At 43.9% G+C, this 24,895-nt stretch overlaps 2 protein-coding genes across 2 annotated transcripts in view; one reads left to right on the top strand and one right to left on the bottom strand.

Annotated features, from left to right (window-relative positions):
• The window catches only part of LOC115112983 (filamin A-interacting protein 1-like), a 31,282-nt gene extending 19,954 nt beyond the window's left edge, over positions 1 to 11,328 (bottom strand). Inside the window, exon 1 of the mRNA XM_029640121.2 lies at positions 11,053 to 11,328. The gene's annotated coding sequence lies outside the window, so the exon portion shown is untranslated. The remainder of the gene's footprint in view (positions 1 to 11,052) is intronic.
• Positions 1 to 24,895, top strand: part of cmss1 (cms1 ribosomal small subunit homolog) — a 62,996-nt gene that overhangs the window by 36,873 nt on the left and 1,228 nt on the right. The window contains exons 2-9 of the mRNA XM_029640079.2: positions 20,516 to 20,649; positions 20,745 to 20,822; positions 20,949 to 21,087; positions 23,692 to 23,751; positions 24,083 to 24,185; positions 24,296 to 24,356; positions 24,468 to 24,555; positions 24,691 to 24,779. Of these exons, the coding sequence (XP_029495939.1) occupies positions 20,516 to 20,649; positions 20,745 to 20,822; positions 20,949 to 21,087; positions 23,692 to 23,751; positions 24,083 to 24,185; positions 24,296 to 24,356; positions 24,468 to 24,555; positions 24,691 to 24,779 (752 nt within the window). The remainder of the gene's footprint in view (positions 1 to 20,515; positions 20,650 to 20,744; positions 20,823 to 20,948; positions 21,088 to 23,691; positions 23,752 to 24,082; positions 24,186 to 24,295; positions 24,357 to 24,467; positions 24,556 to 24,690; positions 24,780 to 24,895) is intronic.

Here is a 24,895-nt window from a genome sequence, read left to right as displayed (position 1 = left end):
CATGCACACAGTTAGGCCTGGTAACACACGCTAACGCACGTACACAAATACACTATAAACAGGACAAGAGTTTCCAGAGTTACACAGCAGTGAAAGATTAGTCTGATGTCCTAACAACACAAGAATGGGGGAGTAGGAATGTAGGCTACGGCTGCTGTCATCAAAACAGTCCAATAAGGTCGTTTGAAAGAGGAAGCCAAAGTAGACAGATTATTAAAGGGGGTTTTGTGTGTGTGTCTTGTGTGTGTGTGTCTTGTGTGTGTGTGTCTTGTGTGATTTGTCAAATCAAAGTTTATTGGTGCATACACAGTTTAGCAGATGTTCTAGCAGGTGCAGCATAATGCCAATGTTACTAGCTCATAACAATGTCGTAAAATGTCAAACAAGTACACAAATAATTACAATGTAAAAAGGTATAGCAAAAACAAGTCGTGACATCCAATTTTGTGTGTGTGTGTCAGAGCTGTCTGTCTAAGTTGTTATCCTCTCCTTATCGACTACTAAGACAGATGGAGATATCTGGCCTTCATTTCCTCTGGCCTCCCTCGCTCCACTCGTTTACTGGGATGGAAGGAATGATAAAGTAAGCCTTTAATGAGGTCCCATTCTAACAGCAAGTACTTCCAACCTAGGACTCACAGCCGCAAATGCCAGTACACACACACACACACACACACACACAGAGCACACACACACACACACAGGACACACACACACACACAGGGCACACAAACACACACAGGGCACACAAACACACACACACAGGGCACACAAACACACACACACACACACAGGGCACACAAACACACACACACACACACACAGGGCACACACACACACACACAGGGCAGGCACACACAGGGCACACACACACACACACAGGGCACACACACACACACAGGGCACACACACACAGGGCACACACACACACACACACACACACAGGCGCGCACACACACACACACAGGACACACACACACACACACAGGACACACACACACACACAGGACACACACACACAGGGCTGTGACGGAAATGGGAAACCATGCGTTGACGGTTTTGGATGGAGACCGGCATGAGAATGACAAAAAACTGTCAAAACCATTGATTAAAAAAATACGTGTAATACAACGTTTTATTAATGTTATTTTTTTGTAGGTATACTTTACCCATAGCGGGAGGGTTAACTATTGATTATATGGTATTGTTTTTCTAACTTAGTCTGTCTATTAAACTGTATACATCTTTTGATCAGCAAATCCCTGAAAAAATACAAATTTGAAGGTCAATTCAGTTCATTGGGTGGGGTGAAACGTGGGGCCCTGGGGGTAACTATAGCACCTATTAGAGAACTACCGATAGGGATTTTGTTGGGTCCGATGCCAATACCACATTTGGGGGGGGGTCAAGGATGCCAATGGCCAATGTTGATGACATTTCCCAGAGACAGCCATATATGTATTAATGCATCAAATTTAAAATCAAACAATACATTTTACTTTGATTTTACCAATCTAACAACATAATGGTAATCGTTTTATTTAAATGGGAAATCTCTTGATAAACTGGGTCAATCAAGATGGCATAGGCATACTCACAATACAGGTGAATGCATATTCAATAGAACTGTGTGCATGCATGACTTTATTAAGCTTGTTTTAGCTGATCAGTGGAGACTATGGTGCTACAGATGACAGTCTGTTTGCTTTCCATTTGGGGCATTAGCCTACTGATCAACAACATTTGAATAGAAGCGTCACTCCAGCATGTCATGCCTGTATGGAAGGACATCATCTGGTTAGAGCCAGTTTGCGCTGTTCTGTGAAGGGAGTAGTACACAGCGTTGTACGAGATACGCCAAACACCGACACCTGACATTCCATGACCGTCACAGCTCTACACACACACTCCATCTCTGTTACCAAGGGAATGGACTGAGTGAACAGGTACCATCTAGGAGGATACACAAACCAGGCTGAGGCCTGCACAAGCAACCGTCACATACACAGGCCTACATTGTCAGTAGATTTGTGTGGGGTTTTTGAGCTGAATATTTTAACAGGGTATGTTAATAGAAATGATGTTCTATCTGCTGGCCTGGTCTGTGTTTCACGTGGACTAGTTCATGTTCTCTTGTCCATCCTGCTTTCCATTACACGTGCACTTCTGTGTTCCCTGTGCCCAATGATGAGCGACACAGCTGAGTTCTGCACGCACGCACACACAGGACACACACACAGATATGCACTCCGGCTTATAGCCTTGCCTATACGCTTAATCTCTAGACAAATGCAGACTCATTTGCTCATACACAACAAACGCCTAAGTGTAAGTTCAGCCCAATACATGTCCAGTGTCTGTGTTCGTCACAGACCCAGTTGAGGGCTTTCCCCTGGCAGACAGAACGGCAACGCCACATGCCCATTGGCTCCTTGGTTTATTTTCTTAACCACGGAGAGCTGCCCGCGTCGACCCGGTCTTCCCCTTCTACAGGCTGCCCCGCGATCCAAAATCATTAACACTTTGAAATAAAAACATGGTCACGTGTACACACCCTTTCAGCACCCAACCCTTAAATAACTCTAATATTGTACATGGTGAAACACACACACTTTCACCACTCGCCTGCCATCTTAAATACCATCTTAAAGCTTGATTAATATAAACATGACTTCAGTCTATGAATGCACATTTATTCACTGACGTTCTGAACCCTGTTATGTAACCATTTAAACTAATTAACCATGGAAAGGTCTAGTACATGTTTAATAAACCATTAATAAAAGGCTGAGAGAAGGCCTGGCTTGTCCAGCCTGTCGCTACCAATTCCCTCCCAATACCCCGATTTAATACCCACCTGTTATGGGAGGCTTGGGTTCAGGTTAAGGTTCTGTCCCGCTCCTCTCGTGCCAAGGTTAAGATGGCACCAATCAACTTTCCTTAAATCAGTGTTTTATAAAAGCTGACGTGTAGGTGACGGCGTGCCCGGTTGTAAGACTTATCACAATAAGTTCTACCTCTGCTTCCTCAGTCCTACCAAGCTGGTGCATGAGTTAAAAAACAAACTGAATGTGCAAACATTCAAGACAACCTTAGAGTTAAATGGAAGAGTGTTATCGATCCTCGAGTAGATGCTGGTAGATGGTCAGGATTATGCCCTGGCGTACACGTTGGGGGATAGGAGTTTTGGGGTGTAGGTGGCTACTTGTAGCTGTCATGGTCAAGATTATGCCCTACTGTGGTCACTGTTGAGGGAGGATGGACGAGTTGGTTCCCTCTGTCAGTTTTCTGCTCAGCTCCCTAAAAATGGAACAAGGATGTCATCACCTTCCCCTAACCTCTCATCTGTTAGAAAATGTCTCAGTTACCTCTTTCTCAGCAGGAGAGTCCTTCACTTCTCTCTTGGTGTCTCAGTTTTCTGCTTTTATAGAGAGCTAGTAAACGTGTCAGACATATTGGAACTGTGTGCAGTAGATCACCTGTTTGGAGCAGAAGTTCTAGAACCCAACAACACATTTGATTTCTGGAACCCAACAACTCCTTTGGTTCCAGGAGCAGGAGTTCTAAAACCCAACGGTCTTGGTTCCAGCTGCAATTGTAGAACCCAACAACATTATTGGTTCCAGGAGCAGGATTTCTAGAACCCAACAGTCTTTGTTCCAGGAGCTCGCTTACCCACAACCAACACAACAAAGGGAAAATAATGGCTCTCCCAACAATTCCATCATTCTTGCTTGTTTAGTAAACATTTGCTGCAGTCATGCAGATTAGGAAACGTTCATCCTGCATGACTTGTTTACATGACATTGTTTGAATCAACTTCAAATAAGTTGGTGTACAATTATTTAGGCAACGTTTCTGTGCCATAGATATAGCACAATATAGATTACATCACAACTTATCTTAAGGTTTTCTACTGATCGTAAAACACTTATATTAGTGACATGAGTCCGAGTTACGTTTCAGACAGCCAACCATTACCACTGAGATCAAAGCCGTAAAGCTGAGCTCTGATGGAAAAACACAGCACATGAATTAGCTGAACCCTGTTGGCCTTTTATGAAGTCATGTGTTGAAGAGCTGTTAATGCCTATTAATGTGGTTAATCAATAGGATGCAGGGGAGTCTCGGGTTGTGTCTTTGCCTTGACTGCAATGCATGAATTACTGAAGCTATGTTCACTCATGTTAGCTGACAAGTTCGTATTCAGCGGCCCCCAGAGAAGTAAGGTTTTATGGAATCTCGGGGGTGAGGCAGTTTTCAAAGATATGAAGTTTTACAATATCCTCTTCATGGAATTGGACCAGAGGAACAAGTCATGAGCAATACAGTTTTCCCAAATATTTAACATTAAACAGTGGGTTTGCACCGGTGATAGCTGTTTGCATCTAATGACACGCCCACCAGAGAATCCTTTTTTAAACATCCTCTTCCTCTCCGTCTTCTGAGGCGTTTGTTTTTGAACTGCTGTCAGAAAGTTCCATATTTCACTTGGCCATCCTCGTCCCCCTCCCTTCATGGCCACTGATAGGTCTACTCCATCATATCCCCCGCAGCATTCCAATTCTTTCAGATCAGCGTGCATGAAGGAAAAGTGAGGAGGAAATGGATCTATTGGGTACAGTCCAGGAATTGTCTATGGTGAATGTTGTGAACCACCTTCTACCTTTTTAGAAACAGTATGAGAGAGCAATCACAATTCATGGGAATGAACTAAATTGCTGCCATTGCGATGAGTCGCCTTGCACAACAGATTTGCTGTGTAGGTTTTACTAGTCTCATACTGCTAGAATGGTTAGACGTTCTATAGGCTTTACCGTTTATGAAACAGTTCTTTCTTTGTGGGGTTTGTCTCCCTGTTTCTTGTCTTGGAGCATTCCAACTACTGGCCTCTGTTTCACACATGCATGGCTAGTGCTACACTCACATACTCTCATGACTGATGCATACCAAACTTCCCATCGGCTTAATGTGCGTTATTTATTGTTCTTATTTTGGCAGAACTGCCCTCTCAGTGGGTAATATATTTTTACAATTTGAGTGGTTATTTTCTTGGCTGGGTGTAGTCTCTTGGCTTTTAACAGACCTAAAACCACTCTTTCAGACTGTAGAAATACAGGATATAAGCCTGTCAACCACAACACTGTAACATGGAAAAGCAGAGTCCATTTGAAGGTCATTGTGATGTAATGACATGTCGTTTACATTCTGGACTGAGGATATAAAATGGGGTGTGTCCTCTGCTGCAAAATAAAGACTGACTTTCTGTCAAGAGAGCTTAGTACAATCTCTGGGTAGGGGAACCATGTGAAAGTCTCTGTGTGTGTGTGTGTGTGTGAGATGGATGGATGGATGGATGGATGGATGGATGGATGGATACAGTATGCTTGCAAGGTAGTCAGGTTTGCACATTCACACACACTTGCTGTCCATCCATAGCCATCAGATTAGATTCTACTGGCATTGCATCAGAGTGCTACAGAGATGATTGATAGAGACAGGCTGGAGTGATATTAAACATCACACACTATCTGTCAGGGGGAAAGAGAGCACTCAGAGATGTGCTTTGGCCCTCATAGACACATGGATATCACATGCAACCGCTCTGACATCACAGGTCAACCCCAAGGCTAACTATCCTGGATGTTACATCACGAGAGGGGGCAAGAGAACCAAATGACGCTACACACACACACTTTGTGCACTAAAGTATGTGTTACTGTCTTACTAAGAAAATATAAGTAAATCAAATCAAATGTTTGTCAAATGATTTGTAATCAACAGGTGTAGTAGACGAACACTAAAATGCTGACTGACGGGCCCTTCCCAACAATGCAGAGAGACAAAAATGAGAAACGATAGAAAAATAATAACGTTAGGAATAAATCAAATCACATTTGGTTAACAGATGTTAATGTGAGTGTAGCAAAATGCTTGTGCTTCTAGTTCCGACAGTGCAGTAATATCTAACAAGTAATCTAACAATTTCACAACAACTACCTAATACACACAAATCTAAGTAAAGGAATGGAATGAGAATATATACATATAAATATATGGATGAGCAATGACAGAGCAGCATAGGCAAGATGCAATAGATGGTATAAAATACAGTAAATACATATGAGATGAGTAATGTGAGATATGTAAACATTATTAAAGTGTTATTAATGAAGTGACTATTGATCCATTTATTAAAGTGGCAAGTGATTTCAAGCCTGTATGTAGGCAGCAGCCTCTGAGTAACAATAACTATATACACTAAGTACCATCAGTCGATATGCAGTACTGGTACCCCGTGTATATTTCTTATTCATTTTAAATCATTGGGATGTTTTGACACTTGCCTGAATTAAAAGGCTTGCTCCAGTTCATTACCATCTGTCTCATGTGAGAGCTAATGTGTTGGTCAATCCAATAGGGGGCAGCATTTGGCCTGTTCTGCTGGGATGACACTCGTGATGAGGGAACTTTTATCATCCATTGTACTAAATAGACTGTAGGTTAGTGGTTGATCCATTTCACAGTCTACAACCTGTGCCTATCCCCTTTCCTGAACTTGTCAGTTCCTAACATTCCATTTAACATTAGATTTATACCCTTAAACTACATAAAAAGAGTCATGGTTTACCCTTTTTCAAATGGGGAGGAAAATGTCTCCTGACCTCATGAGCAGAGAATCTCTCCAAACACGTTTCCTCAATCTCGGACATCTCTCACTGACACTTAAAAGGGTTGTTTACATTGCCTGTAGGGCGCTAAATTCACTATTGATTTAACAATAACGGATGTTCAATACTGTCTAAAGGAGGAAGAAAGAACAGGCCTCAACGTCAATATATTCTCTGGACTGCATTTCTACTTGACCTGGGATGAAGTATAGATTTTTAACCACTTCAAATTGATTAAAAAAAGTAATCTAGAATTTCTGAAACACGGAAACGTGATTTTGCTGACCTGAAAGGTCAAAGTGAACATGATGAGAAATGGGCCTGGGATATCATAGTGCTCAGTGGTACTGTAGCATTAGGAAACAAATCCAGTTTACCTGGCAGCTGTGTACTTGTAGTCTAGCCAGGAGAGTGGAAGACGGAAAGATGCTTTAAAAGGAATTGTGTTGATGAGTTAGGCTTTATACACCTCTTTTGCAGGTGCTTAGGGTGATTTATATTGTATTAGGAGGTTACGCACCTCGTCCACTACTAATGGATGTTAAAGTTAAGCATATACCATCTCAAGTGAGATTAATCTTGTTGAAATTGCACACGCACAAGCACACAGCGGTTGATATCCTGCAGGCCTGAGTGGTATCTTTAATCAGACTAATAGTTAGCCCTGTTAGGCCTAAGTGCCCTGAGTAAAGCTCTTAATCACTATCTGCCCCGCAGGGATAATCACGCTGTGTGTGCATGTTTTTTTTGGTGTGTGTGCATGTTTTTTTTGGTGTGTGTGCATGTTTTTTTTGGTGTGTGTGCATGTTTTTTTTGGTGTGTGTGCATGTTTTTTTTGGTGTGTGTGCATGTTTTTTTTGGTGTGTGTGCATGTTTTTTTGGTGTGTGTGCACCTTTTTTTGGTGTGTGTGCATGTGTTTTTGGTGTGTGTCTATTTTCAAGAGCCCACCTGGTTTTTATACAGTACTCAAAACCAGCCTGTGATTTGACCATGACTTTACAAACAGTGCCCAGTGAACAACATGGTGCCTGTCTGGTTTCAGCTGATTTCTGCCTAAATCTATTGATCATCTCAAAAACCAATTAACATTATTGATTCCCATTTAAACCAGGCATCTCCATTGATCCCGGTCTCTCCCTCCTGTGAACTCATTTACCTGTTAGCCTTATCTGTGACCAGAACAGCCTATAACCATCTGGTCTGACCAGAGAGGATCGGGGGGTTAGGAAATGAGGGCATTAATGTGGTCCCGTGTGGCTGCATATGGCTCTTGCAACGCCAGGGCTCCCACTGGGTACCAGTATGAAAAAAGTAAGAAAATGGATGCACTCACTACTGTACGTCTCTGGATGAGTGTCTGCTAAATTACTCAAATGCTGTGGGTCATTTTACCTACCCCTCAACTCTGTAGGATATTGTCTGGAAGGAACTTGTGCAGTGTGTCTCATTTTTCCCTGTCCACCAACTCTCTGCTCTCCATTCTCTTTCTCATACCACCTCCCTCCCCCTCTCTCCTCTATTCACCTCTCTCTGTCTCGGTCGATCTGTGTCTCTCTCTGGTGTTGTTGGGGTCAGAATGTGGTCCTGGGTGTAAAATAGGCTCTCTAACTCTGTGTCTCTAATGAGGGTGTTTAGGGCACTAAGCCCGTGTCATTTTGGGATGTCCCAATAAGCAACATGACATGGTAGAGAAGGATGCCAATTATCACCCCCCTCTGACCTTTCACCTTTCCAGCCTGGACGACCTGTGTGTGTTTGGTAGGACTGGCCTAGAAGTGTGTGTGTGTGTGTGTGGCGGGATGGGCCCAGGTTGCTCCCAAAATGGCAGTGACTTTTAGGAGCGACCTCTGTGTGATGCATCATTGGGGGTATTTTTACTGTTCACACGTCACTCTGTGTAAATGAGGGATTTAATGTGCCCAATGCCCGTCGGTACTTTTTGACAAGAACAGAACACAGACAGGCATACATACACACAGCCTAGCAGTGTTTCCCCTAGCTTGTTTCTCCCTTGGCGGGGCTTAAAGGGCCTCTGAAGCAATCTGAAGAAACATGTTTGCTTTTTATGGAAATGTTGGTCTTTCTGTGAGCTGTTATGTATTTTTATTAGCATATTTACATACTAGGCTACAGTAGTTGTGTAGGTATAGTATGTACTGCATGTATTTGATCATTGATAGCATCCTCGCTAGTGGCTTTAAATCAGTCCAGTTGCTCTAAGGGGTTTTTGTGCTAGCATTAGCATAGTGTGCTTGAGCGTTAGAATGTTGTATTAATAGAGCTCTTTTCCTAGAGTCACCTCCAGGTATTCTGGAGGGAAATTTGATCTCTCCGCTGTTCCATGGGGGAGAAATATATCCCTTGTACCGAGGCCCTCAGTTCCCCTACTGACCATACTACACACAAACATTCACACAGGTTCACATTTAAAACATGCACACACACAGACACACACACCTAGAGATTAGAGGTTGACCGATTTAATTAGGGCCAATTTCAAGTTTTCAGAACAATCGGAAATTGGTATTTTTGGGCGCCAATATGCCAATTTTTTTAAATTATTATTTTTTTTTATACCTTTTTATTTAACTTCTTACCTGGGAATATTGAAGACTCATGTTAAAAGGAACCACCAGCTTTCATATGTTCTCATGTTCTGAGCAAGGAACTGAAACGTTAGCTTTCTTACATAGCACATATTGCACTTTTACTTTCTTCTCCAACACTTTGTTTTTGCATTATTTAAACCAAATTGAACATGTTTCATTATTACCTTGAGGCTAAATAGATTTTATTGATGTATTATATTAAGTTAAAATAAGTGTTCATTCAGTATTGTTGTAATTGTCATTTTTACAAATAAATAAATAAAAACTTGTCCGATTTGAATCGGTATCAGCTTTTTTGGTCCTCCAATAATCGGTATCGGCGTTAAAAAATCATACTCGGTCGACCTCTACTAGAGATGGTCACAGTTATTCAAAGTCGAAATATTTGAACGGACATTAGTATTCAAATACTTGCAAGAGTATTCATTAAAAATATATATATATTCATAGGCCTATTTTAACAATGAAAAAGCATTGTCTAAATAAATTAAATCTATGCGACATTGGTACACACATTACATTTGGAAATTCAATAAAACAACATTTTTGAATGTAGTTTTGACATGCGCTGTCTATAGTCAGTGGCCCCATGTGTAGGCAGCAACACGGGAGATCTTTAATCAATGCAAGATGGAATTAAAATGACAGAATGAAGTTACATGAGGAGCTACAATGAGAAACCATCAGGTAGGCTGTTTCATCTAAATGGACTTGTTGTAGACTAGGATGGGAAGTGCATTAAACAATCAGTAACCATTTTTGCCTAGATGGCAAACTAGCTAGCTGGCTATCTTAACTAGCTTTTTTAACATTGATTTGATGCTGTCAAGGCAGGCACTACCAGCTGGAATGATAGATAACTTATGACATCTACAGGTTTGTCTAACTAACGTGAGTCTGTATGGCTACTCTCTCCCGTGTCAAACTCGACTATCCATTTATCTGAAAAATGTACATGTTATTTGAATAGTGAAATGATTTCAAATGCCCATCCCACCCACACCACACACACATACACACACACACACACACACATATGCCTTTCCTGTTTTTAGACCCCCGCCGTTATAGTGTTTGGTTTGTCAAGGTAAACCTGACCTCCAGCATAATCCTAAAATCAGTCAGACACTCGCTGAATTGGCTCAGCACACACACACACACACACACACACACACACACACACACACACACACACACATGCACTGATACTGCTTGACCGGTTGTCAGGGGGGTCTTTGTGGCTTAGAGTTTGGGTTTGTCTCTCTGCACTCATTAGACATACAGTTCTTGGTTCATTGTTTATTCTACATTCCCTTGGCACGCACACAGTCTGGGTTATTCAAAGTCAACCAGGGACTGGTGTTTGGTGAGTGTTTCCCAGCACCAGACAGAAGAAAGGGCATAACTTCAGTTTCACACACTCAGTCACACACTCGGATCCTCATACATGGACTGTGTTAAGAGTATGAAGGCAGTCAAACTTAAGAAGCAGACAATCACAATTTTTAGAACTGAGAATAAAACGGCAGCTAAAATGAGCTCTATCCAAACCGGCTCAGGGCAACCGCAGACCGGCCCAGGGCAACCGCAGACCGGCCCAGGGCAACCGCAGACCGGCCCAGGGCAACCGCAGACCGGCCCAGAGGAGGTTCTATTTCTATGAGAGCAACTCTGTCTACAAAGCCAGTGTTCAGACAGACCATTTAACTGGTCTAACTTTGTCTGTCATCCTGGGTTAACACCAGACCAGTTAATAGACAGGCCGACGTACCTGCAGGATTGATGGACCAGACAGGTGAGGCCTTGGCTGTGCTACTCCGTCTGGTACTCCTTCTCCTTCACTGTCATTCAATAAAGTGATCCCCCTCCTTTCCCCCCTTATGCGCTCTTCTGGTCCGCGTTTTGTCTTCCCCTTTATTCTCTTTTCTCTCTTTGTGTCCTCACATTTCCTCAAAGATGTCCAGATAGAAGGAAAGAGAGGGGCATGTGTGTGTCTGTGTGAGACGGAGAGTGTGTAGTTTGGTCCTTAAAGACTGGATGGGGAGGGTGGACGGATGGAGAGAGGGAGCGATTGCCCTGACAGATGACTAAAGAAGGATAGAGTGAAGGGGTGGGGCCAGGGAGGAGTGGATAGGATCAGACCTACCATGTGGAAATGAGTTGGCCCTGCACGCGCGCACACACACCCAGACCCTCTTTCCTGCTATGACTAGGGCTGTGGCAGTCATGAAATTTAGTCAGCCGGTGATTGTCAAGCAAATAACTGTCGGTCTCACGGTAATTGGTCATTAATTAACATAAACACGTTTAGCATCTCCTGGCTCCCACACACTGATGCAGACATTTGGAACATCTACATATTAAAAAGTATAATAAATCCATGTAATATCACTTACACCTCCACAATAAGTCCATGATTTATTTTAGACAGGTCTAAAGAAGCACACTATGAAGAAAATGTAGTCTATTTCAGAAGAACAGAATAGCATAATCTGAGTTGTCTTTATGTTAGGTCCTGATCTGGCTATGCCAAATGGCTGTGGGCTACACTAGTTCATTTAGCAGACAAGATTTGCTTAGAATTCTGTGGCATTATTTTATGGTAAGAAGAATACAATTGAACAAAGCTGAATAAAATAGAAAGGATATTTTCTCCAAACGATTTGAGGGAGTGCGCACATGTGGCTATTCTTTGTTGAGCAGTTAACAAAGATGGCTATTCCTATATGCTTAATTTAGAGTTATTAATGTAACTTCTGTTGTTCTACAAACGTTGGGCTATATGTTTTGATATTTAGTACATTGTAAGGCTGCGTGATGCTACTGATTTTGAATAAAGTTGCTTGAAAGGCATGATCTCTGCTTAGTTTTTTTTAGCATGCTGTACACTCCAATAGTCTCTCATTCACAATTTGACAAGCACTTGATAATGTCTAGAGTTTCACAGAGTGTGGCCGTAATGCACCCTAACAATTGATGCCTTTTGCGGCCAGTGGGCGTTGTGTCTGTCTCCCTGAGTGCTCTGTGCTCCATCACGTGATCGGTCTTTCTCACAGGCTACAAGTGAAGACCGACACATTGTGGATGCAACTGTGCGCGTCCTTATCCAATTCCGAGGTGGATATTGAAGGTATTGGAAGAACTCTCCACATTTACTTTTCGTCAGCCAACAAGATGAGTAGGCCTAACGAACAGCAAAACCACTAGCCTATGTCAATCTACTATCCCCATAGTACAAACGTCGACCTATTCTGTGCGAGAAATAAATATTCCAAACATAGTCTGGGACCGTTGTGAGATGCGATAGATGCCAAATTAATACAACCACTAGCATAAAAAAACTGACAGATCAGAACATTTAGCTTAAAATGTTGTCTATTTCTGCACATTATAAGCACAGTGATCATTACTTTTAGACATGAAGGTCAGTTAATCCGGAAAATTTCAAGTACTTTGAAAGTTTCTTCAAGTGCAGTCGCAAAAACCATCAAGCGCTATGATGAAACTGGCTCTCATGAGGACTGCCACAGGAATGGAAGACCCAGAGTTACCTCTGCTGCAGAAGATTAGTTCATTAGAGTTAACTGCACCTTAGATTGCAGCCCAAATAAATGCTTCACAGACTTCAAGTAACATACACATCTCAAATTCACGACTACGTGAATCAGGCCTGCATGGTCGGAAAAGAAACCACTACTAAAGGACACCAATAAGAAGAAGACTTGCTTGGGCCAAGAAACACAAGCAATTGACATTAGAGAGGTGGAAATCTGTCTTTTGGTCTGACGAGTCCAAATGTGAGATTTTTGGTTCCAAACACTGTGTCTTTGTGAGGCTCAGAGTAGGTGAACGGATCATTTCCGCATGTGTGGTTCCCACCGTGAAGCATGGAGGAGGAGGTGTGACGATGTTGGGGTGCTTTGCTCGTGACACTGTCTGTAATTTGTTAAGAATCCAAGACACATTTAACCAGCATGGCTACCACAGCATTCTGCAGCGATACGCCATCTCACCTGGTTTGCGCTTAGTCCCGCCATCATTTGTTTTCAACAGGACAATGACCCAACACACCTCCAGGCTGTGTAAGGGTTATTTGACCAAGAAGGAGAGTGATGGAGTGCTCCATCAGATGACCAGGCCTCCACAATCACCTGACCTCAACCCAATTGAGATGGTTTGGGATGAGCTGGACTGCAGAATGAAGGAAAAGCAGCCAACAAGTGCTCAGCATATGTGTAACTCCTTCAAGAATGTTGGTAAAACATTCCTTGTGAAGCTGGTTGAGAGAATGCCAAGAATGTGCAAAGCTGTCAAGGCAAAGGGTGGCTACTTTGAAGAATCTCAAATATATGATATATTTTTATTTATTTAACACTCTTTTGATTCCATATGTGTTATTTCATAGTTTTGATGTCTTCACTATTATTCTACAATGTAGAACATAGTTTTTAAAAATTAAGAAAAACCCTTGAATGAGTAGGTTTGACCAAACTTTTGACTGGTACTGTTTACTAAATAATATATGTGTGAAATTTGTTTTGATTTAGAATGGACCGTTATCATGCACCTGTATCAAAACCGGGGCAGCTGGAAAAAATGTAATCTATGAATTTAAATAGCAAATAGAGGATGCTTTTCCTCGTGGTTTATTTTCATGCCAGCCAGGTAGACTCTATTCCTGTTGTACATATAATTAATGACCTTAGTATTAGGAAAGTTGAGAAATAAATATAGTAGGCCTAGCCTATAGAAAGCTGATCTTCTTTTTTAGTGGAGGTCATGACTCTTCGCGCGCAATTGCATAGCCTATAGAAATATTGCGCAACATGAGCTCATGGGCTCTCATGAAGTGTTTGATTAGATTTTTGATCATATTTGCATTGATGTCAGATTGATTAGAGGGACAATAGAGTGCTGAGAACAAGCAGTTAACATGTTTGATAGACTACTTAATGAATATCAGCAGCATCAGAGTTTACTGTGACTAAACGGTCATGTGGAATTTGACTACTTTTGTGACTCTTGACCGGTGTGGCGGTAATACGGTCTCCGCAACAGCCCTAACTCCGACCCCCCCCCCCCCCAGTGCCTTAAATAAAATAAAAACTACCCTCTCTCCCTGGACAGATGGACTGACTGAAAAGTGATGGATGGAGAAAGAGGGACCGATCAAGATGGCGAGATGGGGGCAGAGAGGAAAAAACAGGGTGACCAATATGGAGAAAGTGGTTAACCTTCACTCACACTCTCTCCAGTCGGTCCGCAGTTGGTCGACGGTGTGTTGAGTGCAGTTTGTCATTGTAGTATTTTGAGCTGCATGTCTGACTAATGCACGTCACTGTCAGCTATGCTGGACACTCAGAGCATGAACCAACCATCTTGCAAAGTGTCCTGTGAGTGTACTAAAAAGATCAATGGACACCCATGTGTTACTCCAAATATATACTACTGCATTACTCTAAATCAGAGGTCTTCAACAGGTCGCTGGTGAGCTACCATAGTTCACCAATGAGGAGCTCGCCAAATAATTCTGTAAACCCATGCAATTTTGCAGGATGGTTGGTTCATGCTCTTGAGTGTTCCATCACACAGTGTCACAGTGTCAACAAATCTCACAAGTATCAGACACCGCAAGCTCCCAGCTACTATGTAATCAATGCAACGTTTACATTAACCTACCCCTGGTTGACCACTATTGGCTTAAAAAGCCAATCCTAACACAATGTCTGCTAATACGTTTCCAGCAATATTAAACCTGTCTGTCACTACGTGTGTAGCCAGTTGATGTGATAACTGTCTTGTGGGTTGAAATATTTTTTCTCAATTAAATGTTAACTGCAAAGTAGGCTTACCTGGCAGAAGTATATAATTCATATCTATTATTTGCCATGAGCAGCAGCAGTACAGAACCATCACTAGATGCACCATTAAAGGACCAGATATGCAGTTAAATGTGAATTACACTAAAAAAAGGGAACAGGGGGAGTAGGTAGCTGACTAGTGGATGTTCAGCAGCCTGATGGGGGAGTAGGTAGCTGACTAGTGGATGTTCAGCAGCCTGATGGGGGAGCAGGTAGCTGACTAGTGGATGTTCAGCAGCCTGATGGGGAGCAGGTAGCTGACTAGTGGATGTTCAGCAGCCTGATGGGGGAGCAGGTAGCTGACTAGTGGATGTTCAGCAGCCTGGTGGGGAGCAGGTAGCTGACTAGTGGATGTTCAGCAGCCTGATGGGGGAGCAGGTAGCTGACTAGTGGATGTTCAGCAGCCTGATGGGGAGCAGGTAGCTGACTAGTGGATGTTCAGCAGCCTGGGGGTGGATGTTCAGCAGCCTGGTGGGGGAGCAGGTAGCTGACTAGTGGATGTTCAGCAGCCTGATGGGGAGCAGGTAGCTGACTAGTGGATGTTCAGCAGCCTGATGGGGGAGTAGGTAGCTGACTAGTGGATGTTCAGCAGCCTGATGGGGGAGCAGGTAGCTGACTAGTGGATGTTCAGCAGCCTGATGGGGGAGCAGGTAGCTGACTAGTGGATGTTCAGCAGCCTGATGGGGGAGTAGGTAGCTGACTAGTGGATGTTCAGCAGCCAGCAGGTAGCTGACTAGTGATGGGGAGCAGGTAGCTGACTAGTGGATGTTCAGCAGCCTGATGGGGGAGCAGGTAGCTGACTAGTGGATGTTCAGCAGCCTGATGGGGGAGCAGGTAGCTGACTAGTGGATGTTCAGCAGCCTGATGGGGGAGCAGGTAGCTGACTAGTGGATGTTCAGCAGCCTGATGGGGGAGCAGGTAGCTGACTAGTGGATGTTCAGCAGCCTGATGGGGAGTAGGTAGCTGACTAGTGGATGTTCAGCAGCCTGATGGGGAGCAGGTAGCTGACTAGTGGATGTTCAGCAGCCTGGTGGGGGAGCAGGTAGCTGACTAGTGGATGTTCAGCAGCCTGGTGGGGAGCAGGTAGCTGACTAGTGGATGTTCAGCAGCCTGATGGGGAGCAGGTAGCTGACTAGTGGATGTTCAGCAGCCTGATGGGGAGCAGGTAGCTGACTAGTGGATGTTCAGCAGCCTGATGGGGAGCAGGTAGCTGACTAGTGGATGTTCAGCAGCCTGATGGGGAGCAGGTAGCTGATGATGTTCAGCAGCCTGATGGGGAGCAGGTAGCTGACTAGTGGATGTTCAGCAGCCTGGTGGGGAGCAGGTAGCTGACTAGTGGATGTTCAGCAGCCTGATGGGGAGCAGGTAGCTGACTAGTGGATGTTCAGCAGCCTGATGGGGGAGCAGGTAGCTGACTAGCGGATGTTCAGCAGCCTGATGGGGGAGCAGGTAGCTGACTAGTGGATGTTCAGCAGCCTGATGGGGGAGCAGGTAGCTGACTAGCGGATGTTCAGCAGCCTGGTGGGGGAGCAGGTAGCTGACTAGTGGATGTACAGCAGCCTGGTGGGGGAGCAGGTAGCTGACTAGCGGATGTTCAGCAGCCTGATGGGGGAGCAGGTAGCTGACTAGTGGATGTTCAGCAGCCTGGTGGGGGAGCAGGTAGCTGACTAGCGGATGTTCAGCAGCCTGGTGGGGGAGCAGGTAGCTGACTAGTGGATGTTCAGCAGCCTGATGGGGGAGCAGTAGCTGTAGCGGATGTTCAGCAGCCTGGTGGGGGAGCAGGTAGCTGACTAGCGGATGTTCAGCAGCCTGATGGGGGAGCCTGATAGCGGATGTTCAGCAGCCTGATGGGGGAGCAGGTAGCTGACTAGTGGATGTTCAGCAGCCTGATGGGGGAGCAGGTAGCTGACTAGCGGATGTTCAGCAGCCTGATGGGGGAGCAGGTAGCTGACTAGTGGATGTTCAGCAGCCTGGTGGGGGAGCAGGTAGCTGACTAGTGGATGTTCAGCAGCCTGATGGGGGAGCAGGTAGCTGACTAGTGGATGTTCAGCAGCCTGGTGGGGGAGCAGGTAGCTGACTAGTGGATGTTCAGCAGCCTGATGGGGGAGCAGGTAGCTGACTAGTGGATGTTCAGCAGCCTGATGGGGGAGCAGGTAGCTGACTAGTGGATGTTCAGCAGCCTGGTGGGGGAGTAGGTAGCTGACTAGTGGATGTTCAGCAGCCTGATGGGGGAGCAGGTAGCTGACTAGTGGATGTTCAGCAGCCTGGTGGGGGAGCAGGTAGCTGACTAGTGGATGTTCAGCAGCCTGATGTTCTGGGGTTAGAAGCTCTTGGCTCCAGTTTTTGTCATGGTGCTCTTGTACTGCCCGTTTCTTAGTGATGGAAGCGGGGGGAACGGGCTGTGGCTCGGGTTGCTGAGGTCTCTGATGATCTTGGCCTTCCTGCGACACCTGGTGTTGTCGGTGTTCTGGAGGGCAGGCAGTGTGCACCCAATGATTGGTTCGGCTAAGCATACCACTCTCTGTAGTGCCTTGCGGTCCACGGTGGTGGAGTACGTGTACCAGGCTGTGATGCAGCCAGACAATATGTTCTCAATGGGGCTCCTGTAGAACACTGTGAGGGACCTTTGGGACAGGCCACATCCTGAGGTTGAAGAGTTCGCCACGGTGGGCTGAAAATAGAATGTTTAATATTAATAGTATGCAACATTTTGAGAATCGATTATGGTTTAAAAGCCAGGACGTTATTTAGCTCTTCATTTGGTAGATTTCGATGCACACTTTTCCACAATCCATTCAAGCCGCCAAACAAAACAATCTGTCTTCTTAATTGGGAAGGTACCCAAAGCTTCTGCAGTGCTGTTCAAATGTAGGCAAAGTAGATTGTGTTCTCCTTAAAATGATAACGAGTATTGCATCGTCTTTAAAACAAAAGTCTTTCAACAAAATGTTTACCCGAAGCGTGTGTCTGTTTTCTCACTGTAAAAGGGTTTATTGTTCTCTTGGCCTTCGTCAGAGCTTTTAAACTAAATACTAAACCATCTTTTGATTTCAGAATGTGTGGGCACTGGGGACTCAGGATGTGGCTGTGTTGTTGATGTCATGTTAATCAGGCCGTTTGATTGGAACATATGGATTGTTTTAGTTTTGTAGGCGTGGCTACCTATTTAATGAATGGATTAAGCCTTAGCAGTCATTCTGATCTCGTTCCCAATGATCAGTGCTTTGGTTTACTATGTTGCTGTCCAGCAGTTCTGAATGTGTGATGCACCCGGCTGTCCACGTTCTTCTGTACAATAGTGTTTTGATTTGAACATCTGAAGTTACAGCACTTTGGTTTCACTAATAAATATGTTGAAATTGAACCAAATTCTGTTTCTGTCTTCAGTCCTTTTTATATAGGATTGAGGGGCGATATGGGCTACTAAGGTATATGTCTAATGTGATAGTCTGCCTATAACCAGCCTGAGTAGGTGTAACTCCATTTAGGTTGAATGTGATAGTCTGTCTATAACCAGCCTGAGTAGGCCTGTAACTCCATTAGGTTGAATGTGATAGTCTGCCTATAACCAGCCTGAGTAGGCCTATAACTCCATTAGGTTGAATGTGATAGTCTGCCTATAACCAGCCTGAGTAGGCTGTATTGTGTTGCTGCCGTGGCGTACTGCATACTTTTTACTAAACGCTAAATGGTATGTGACAACGAGTAAATAGTATGCAGTTTAAGTATGTATAGTATGGATATTCGGACATGGCCTCTGTCTATAAGGGCCCAGATACAGACACACAGTCACCTGTATTGTAGAGGGCCCAGATGCAGACACACAGTCACCTGTATTGTAGAGGGCCCAGATGCAGACACACAGTCACCTGTATTGTAGAGGGCCCAGATGCAGACACACAGGCACCTGTATTGTAGAGGGCCCAGATGCAGACACACAGGCACCTGTATTGTAGAGGGCCCAGATGCAGACACACAGTCACCTGTATTGTAGAGGGCCCAGATGCAGACACAGGGGGAATCAGGTGTTGGAGTCTTATAAACATATCAACTGATAAACTATTCAGCCTACACATTCAGTCTAGAAAACACCTCTACTCGTGTTGATCAATACCTTATGACAAAGAAAAAACAGGTTTTTAAAATGTTTACAAATGTATAAAAACTGAAATATCACATTTACATAAGTATAAGTATTCAGATCCTTTACTAAGTACTTTGTTGAAGCACCTTTGGCAGCGATTACAGCCTTGAGTCTTCTTGGGTATGACGCTACAAGCTTGGCACACGTGTATTTGGGGAGTTTCTCCCATTCCTCTCTTCAGATCCTCTCAATCACTGTCAGGTTGGATGGGGAGCGTTGCTGCACAGCTATTTTCAGGTCTCTCCAGAGATGTTCGTTCGGGTTCAAGTCCGGGCTCTGGCTGGGCCACTCAAGGACATTCAGAGACTTGTCCCGAAGCCACTCATGTTGTCTTTGCTGTGTGCTTCGTGTCGTTGTCCTGTTGGAAGGTGAACCTTCACCCCAGTCTCGGTTCCTGAGCGCTCTGGAGAAGGTTTTCACTAAGAATCTCTCTCTGTACTTTGGTCCGTTCATCTTTCCCTCAACCCTGACTAATCTCCCAGTCCCTGCTGCTGAAAAACATCCCCACAGCATGATGCTGCCACCACCATGCTTCACTGTAGGGATGGTGCCAGGTTTCCTCCACACATGACGCTTGGCATTCAGGCCAAAGAGTTTAATCTTGGTTTCATCAGACCAGAGCATCTTGTTTCTCATAGTCCATTAGGTGCTTTTTGGCAAATTCCAAGTCGACTGTCATGTGCCTTTTACTGAGGAAAGTCTTCCGCCTGGCCACTCTACCATAAAGGCCTGATTGGTTGTCCTTCTGGAAGGTTCTCTACAGAGCAACTCTGGAGCTCTGTCAGAGTGACCATCGGGTTCTTGGTCACCTCCCTGACCAAGGCCCTTTGCAAAAATTTCAACAACAAAAAAACTCTTCGCTTTGTCATTGTGTGTGGGGGGGGGGGGGGGTCTGAATACTGAATATGGTGGGGCCAGTCAGTGTTGTGAAATGTCCAGATTTAGAGATAGGATCGTGGCGTTTGCCTGTTTTAAATTTAACCAGAGGTATTTACGAGCAGGCATTCTCTTCTGTCCTCCTTTCCCATGGGGCCTAGGCATGACTTCACAGCATTGGGGTAAGAGGCGAGGATGAGAGCTAGCCAGGCATTTGGTGTGGCTGTATGTTACAACATTGTTTTCCAAGGTGACAAAGTATACTCCTCTTGGTGACAATGCTCCTTGTAACTATGCCTGTCCAGTGAGGTTGATTAAAGTCACACTAGAAGTTGCACTTTGTGCTCTTTCAGATTCCCCCGTGGGAGAGGAGAGTGAAGAACCGGAGAAACAGCCCACAGAGCAAGCATCCCCACGGGAGAAGAAAGGAAAGAAGAGGAAGAGTGTAATAGACACCCCAGTTCCGGTCAAGAAGAAGACTGCACTGGTATGTAATAGTTTGTTGTAAACTTCACCCTTCTGACATCAATGTGTTTTGTTTGGATTATGTACTGCTTCTCTCAATTCTATTTGTCTACACAGAAATCACAGACTGACTGTTTTATGGCTCAGGAGAAGAAAGAGGATGAAGGAGAAAAAAAGCCCAAGAAAAAGAGAAAGGTAAGATTGAGGATGGAGGGCATTGAAGAGACACCTGCTGTACCAAAGTGGAACTGCAGTTAAAATGTGCCTACATTCAATTGCATTGGAGTTAGAAGTGGGAATTTTGGCTTTGTGTGTATTCAGAAGAAGAAGAAGACGATCACAGACGTCCTCGCCACCTCGGACCCCAAACCGGGCTCTCCAGTTGACCTGCAGAGCCTGGTTCTAGAACACTTCAAAGACAAACGCTCCGTCATCGAGCTGGAGGAGCTCAAACTACAGGGTGAGTCACCTTTGACCTTCCAACTGTCACACCTGACCTCTGTCTGCTGTTAGGTCTAAAGCATGAAACACACTGGTACTCACTGCCGATAGGTACTTATCACAGTGGGAGGCCATTCCTTCTCTTGCAAGAACAAAAGTGGTACCTGCTCTGTCCTGACCCGGTAGTGACGGACCTGCCAATTCTACTTGTAGAAATGTGCGCCAGTGGCCAACAACTTTACTGAGCCAATCAGAGAGCACAAACTCTCACGTGGGGGAGCCAACAACAAAAAAGGAAAAAAGGTCATTTTCTCTGTACATCCACGGCTGAGCCAGTCACACTTCATATGCAATGTACCGTAGGCTAGACGCAATGCACACAACACTAAATACTTCCTCCAAGCTAGCTAACCACTGTAGCAAGCAAATATTGACATCATTAAATCACAATAGTTTCCATGAAACAGTTGCCTGTGTTGGCTGCAGAGTTTGTGCAGTGTCCTTAGCTAACATTAGCTAGCTAGCTAAACATTTGGCTATGAGCTGGCACTGGCAGTATGGGATTATGGAGAGTGAATTAAATTGTTTCTTTGTCATCTTGCTAGGTAGTTATCAAGCTGTGGTCATCTGGCTAGTATCAACAATGGCTTTCTACAAAATGGCAACATTAGCACAGATCGCTTGGAATCTAGACCATAAGCAATGCACATGGATATGCATTGTCAAACTAGTGGTTAAGAGCGTTGGGCCAGTAACCGAAAGGTCGTTGGTTCAAATCCCTGAGCCGAAAAATCTGTCTGTGCACTTGAATGGGACACACAACCATCATTTCTCCTGTTAGTCGCTCTGGAAAGGAGAATCTGCTAAATGACTAAAATGTTTTTAAAAAACAGTACTTCCACCTTCTGGTTTGGAGTATTTGAATAAGACTGAGTGGCTGACGAATTCAAAGTACTTTGCTGTGTGAACACAAAAGAGATTGACTGCCGACACCTGTACGGTAGGCAGCAAACATTGGACAATCATACTGATTTAAAGCTCAGACACGCCAGTAGGTCTGTCTAAAGGCGTCCGCATGCTTCCCAGCTGAAACATTTCAGAAGAGGTCTTTCATGCAGTATATTATAATGACATTTTGTGATGTTTTGGACTTTTTCCGTTTTGAACTTATTGTTTTTTTTTTCGTCTGTTCGGTCACACAAAATGTTTTCTCAGGCAATCCGAAGTCGGTAGCCGAAGTCTACACCCTTTCACCTTTTCATTTTTGATTGGTCAACAGTAGAGATTTGTTGTCATTCACTGAGAGACGACTCATTTTCATGCACATTTTTTCCTTCACCTGGATCGGACCCTTTTCTTTTCAATTTTCACCTAAAATGACACCCAAATCTAACTGCTTGAAGCTCAGGACCTGAAGCAAGGATATGAATATTCTCGATCCCATTTGAAAGGAAACACTTTGAAGTTTGTGGAAATGTGAAATGAATGTAGGAGAATATTACACATTAGATCTGGTAAAAGATAATACAAAAAACACGTTTTTTTCATCTTTGAAATGTAAGAGAAAGGCCGTTATGTAATCTTAGGGGTCTAGGCACAATTTAGATTTTGGTCACTAGATGGCAGTAGTGTATGTACAATGTTTTAGACTGATCAAATGAACCATTGCGCTACTGTTCAAAATGTTGTATCAAGTCTGCCCAAATGTGCCGAATTGGTCAATTGATTCATTTTCAAGTACATAACTATAGAGAACATATAACAATCATATGGTAATAAAAATGGACGTTTACACACTCCCAGGAATGTCAGAGACAATAGATAATTAGCTTCCCTGTAGAAAAGACACTAACCTTCACACATCTAGATGGGGGGTGGCACAGCAGGGGTTCAAACTGTAGAACCCAGTAAAATGGATTTTATCATTTCAAAAACTAGCTACATTTTATCTCGTACACCTGGGATGACAAATCAGAGCAAGATTACTGAATGTAAGTACATTATTTACCTTCAGAGGTGAATGTATCAAACCAGTTGCCGTGCACTCTCCTCAAACAATAGCATGGTCTTTTTTCACTGTAAAAGCTACTGTAAATTGGACAGTGCAGTTAGATTAACAAGAATTTAAGATTTACGCCCATAAAGACATCTCTATGTCCTGGGAAATGCTCTTGTTACTTACAACGTCATGCTAATCACATTGTCCTATGTTAGCTCAACCGTCCTGCGATCTTGTAGAGGTTTTAAGAAATACTGCACTTAACAGCTTAGTTCAATGTAAAATTGTGTGATTAAGATATCCTCGGCAAAACATCAAAATGAGTGACATATTTCTTGAGTTATCGTAGATTCATTCTGACTATTGAGGAAGTGTATACTGGCTGCGATGTCTCGAAATGGACAAACAGTTCTCTTGACATTTTTTTCTTGTTTTTGAAGCTGTCCTTTTATGGGAGTATGCGAGCACACTCGTTTGGTTTGCCTAGCTGTGTTCGGATAGGTGCCAGCCGAACTGAAGCATGCTGACGCCTTTATTCTCTCTCTCTCTTGCATTCTTTCTCTCTCACTCTTACTCACTTTCTCTGAATTTCCTAATGTGACTTTCTTCTCTGGTTACTCCCAGAGTCCTGCTTCGTGAGGAGTAATGACCTCACACACAGCCTCTCCTCCTACCTGAAAGAAAGTGAGTTCAAATCAAACCATCACACCGTACATACCTAAATACATAACATTTTACATGTACATTACAGACCTCTCACCAATACATGACTCCTTTTTAAACTCCATGTTACACTAATAGGACTGCTGACCCATATGTGCTCTACGTCTTCTGTCATGTTCCTAGATGTGTCCTTGGGTATTAACTCAGTAGTCTGACGTTGGCTTCCCCTCCTAATCGTCTCTCCTTCATCTGCACTGCTGTAGTAGAGAAAATGAGGAGAGGAAGCCACTTTAGACTATTGACATCTGTCCCTTGTACCACAATATGTTTTTCCCTTTCTCTTTTCGCTCAGTTTGTCCCAAATGGGCTAAGGTCCAGAAGCAGCACACAGAGAAGAGTTCTGTGGTTCTGCTCATCGTCTGTAGCGCCGCGCTAAGAGTCATCGAGCTCATCAAGTGAGTGACAACGCACATCTCCCTCTTACCATTTATCATATTTTATTGTATATTCTTTATGGCACTTCTCAGCTTAATATAATGCTCCCTTATTTTTACATCTTCACCAGACAGTTAACCACCTTCAAGGGAGAGGCCAAAGTGCTGAAGCTGTTTGCAAAGCACATCAAGGTAACAGACCTTACTGTACAATAGTTTCCTATGAATATTAATGTGTACAGATGAGCCATTCTGTGAGTGAGTAAAGCCAAGCGTGACCGTACTCTGTCTTTCTGTCCCCAGGTAGAGGAGCAGGTGAAGCTCCTACAGACGGGGGTGACACACATTGGGGTGGGGACGCCAGGGAGACTGAGCGCCCTCATTGAGAAAGGTACAGCTTGTACTTAGTGTGGCTTAATTTACAGTGACTTTATTCTGATCTTCTAACCTTCAATCGGAGGTGTGCACTAATTCACTCCTCTTCAGGGATTAAACCCCTATTTGACCCCTATCTGACCTTTTCCAGAGGGTCTGACCCTGCCTCCCCTGCGTTTCCTGGTTCTGGACTGGAACTGGAGAGACCAGAAGCTTCGCAGGATGGTGGATGTTCCTGAGGTGAGACTACAACGCCCCCTGCTGGACCAGTAACAGTAACACTTTACACAGCATTGAAAATATACTCTAGTAGTACATGGGCTTTCTGCCAGACAGACTATATAGAGTTTCTTAAT

This window comes from Oncorhynchus nerka, linkage group LG3, assembly GCF_034236695.1.
Source record: "Oncorhynchus nerka isolate Pitt River linkage group LG3, Oner_Uvic_2.0, whole genome shotgun sequence".
Taxonomy (NCBI): domain Eukaryota; kingdom Metazoa; phylum Chordata; class Actinopteri; order Salmoniformes; family Salmonidae; genus Oncorhynchus; species Oncorhynchus nerka.
Note: the sequence above shows the minus strand (reverse complement) of the source record. Positions and strands in the feature narration are given on the sequence as shown.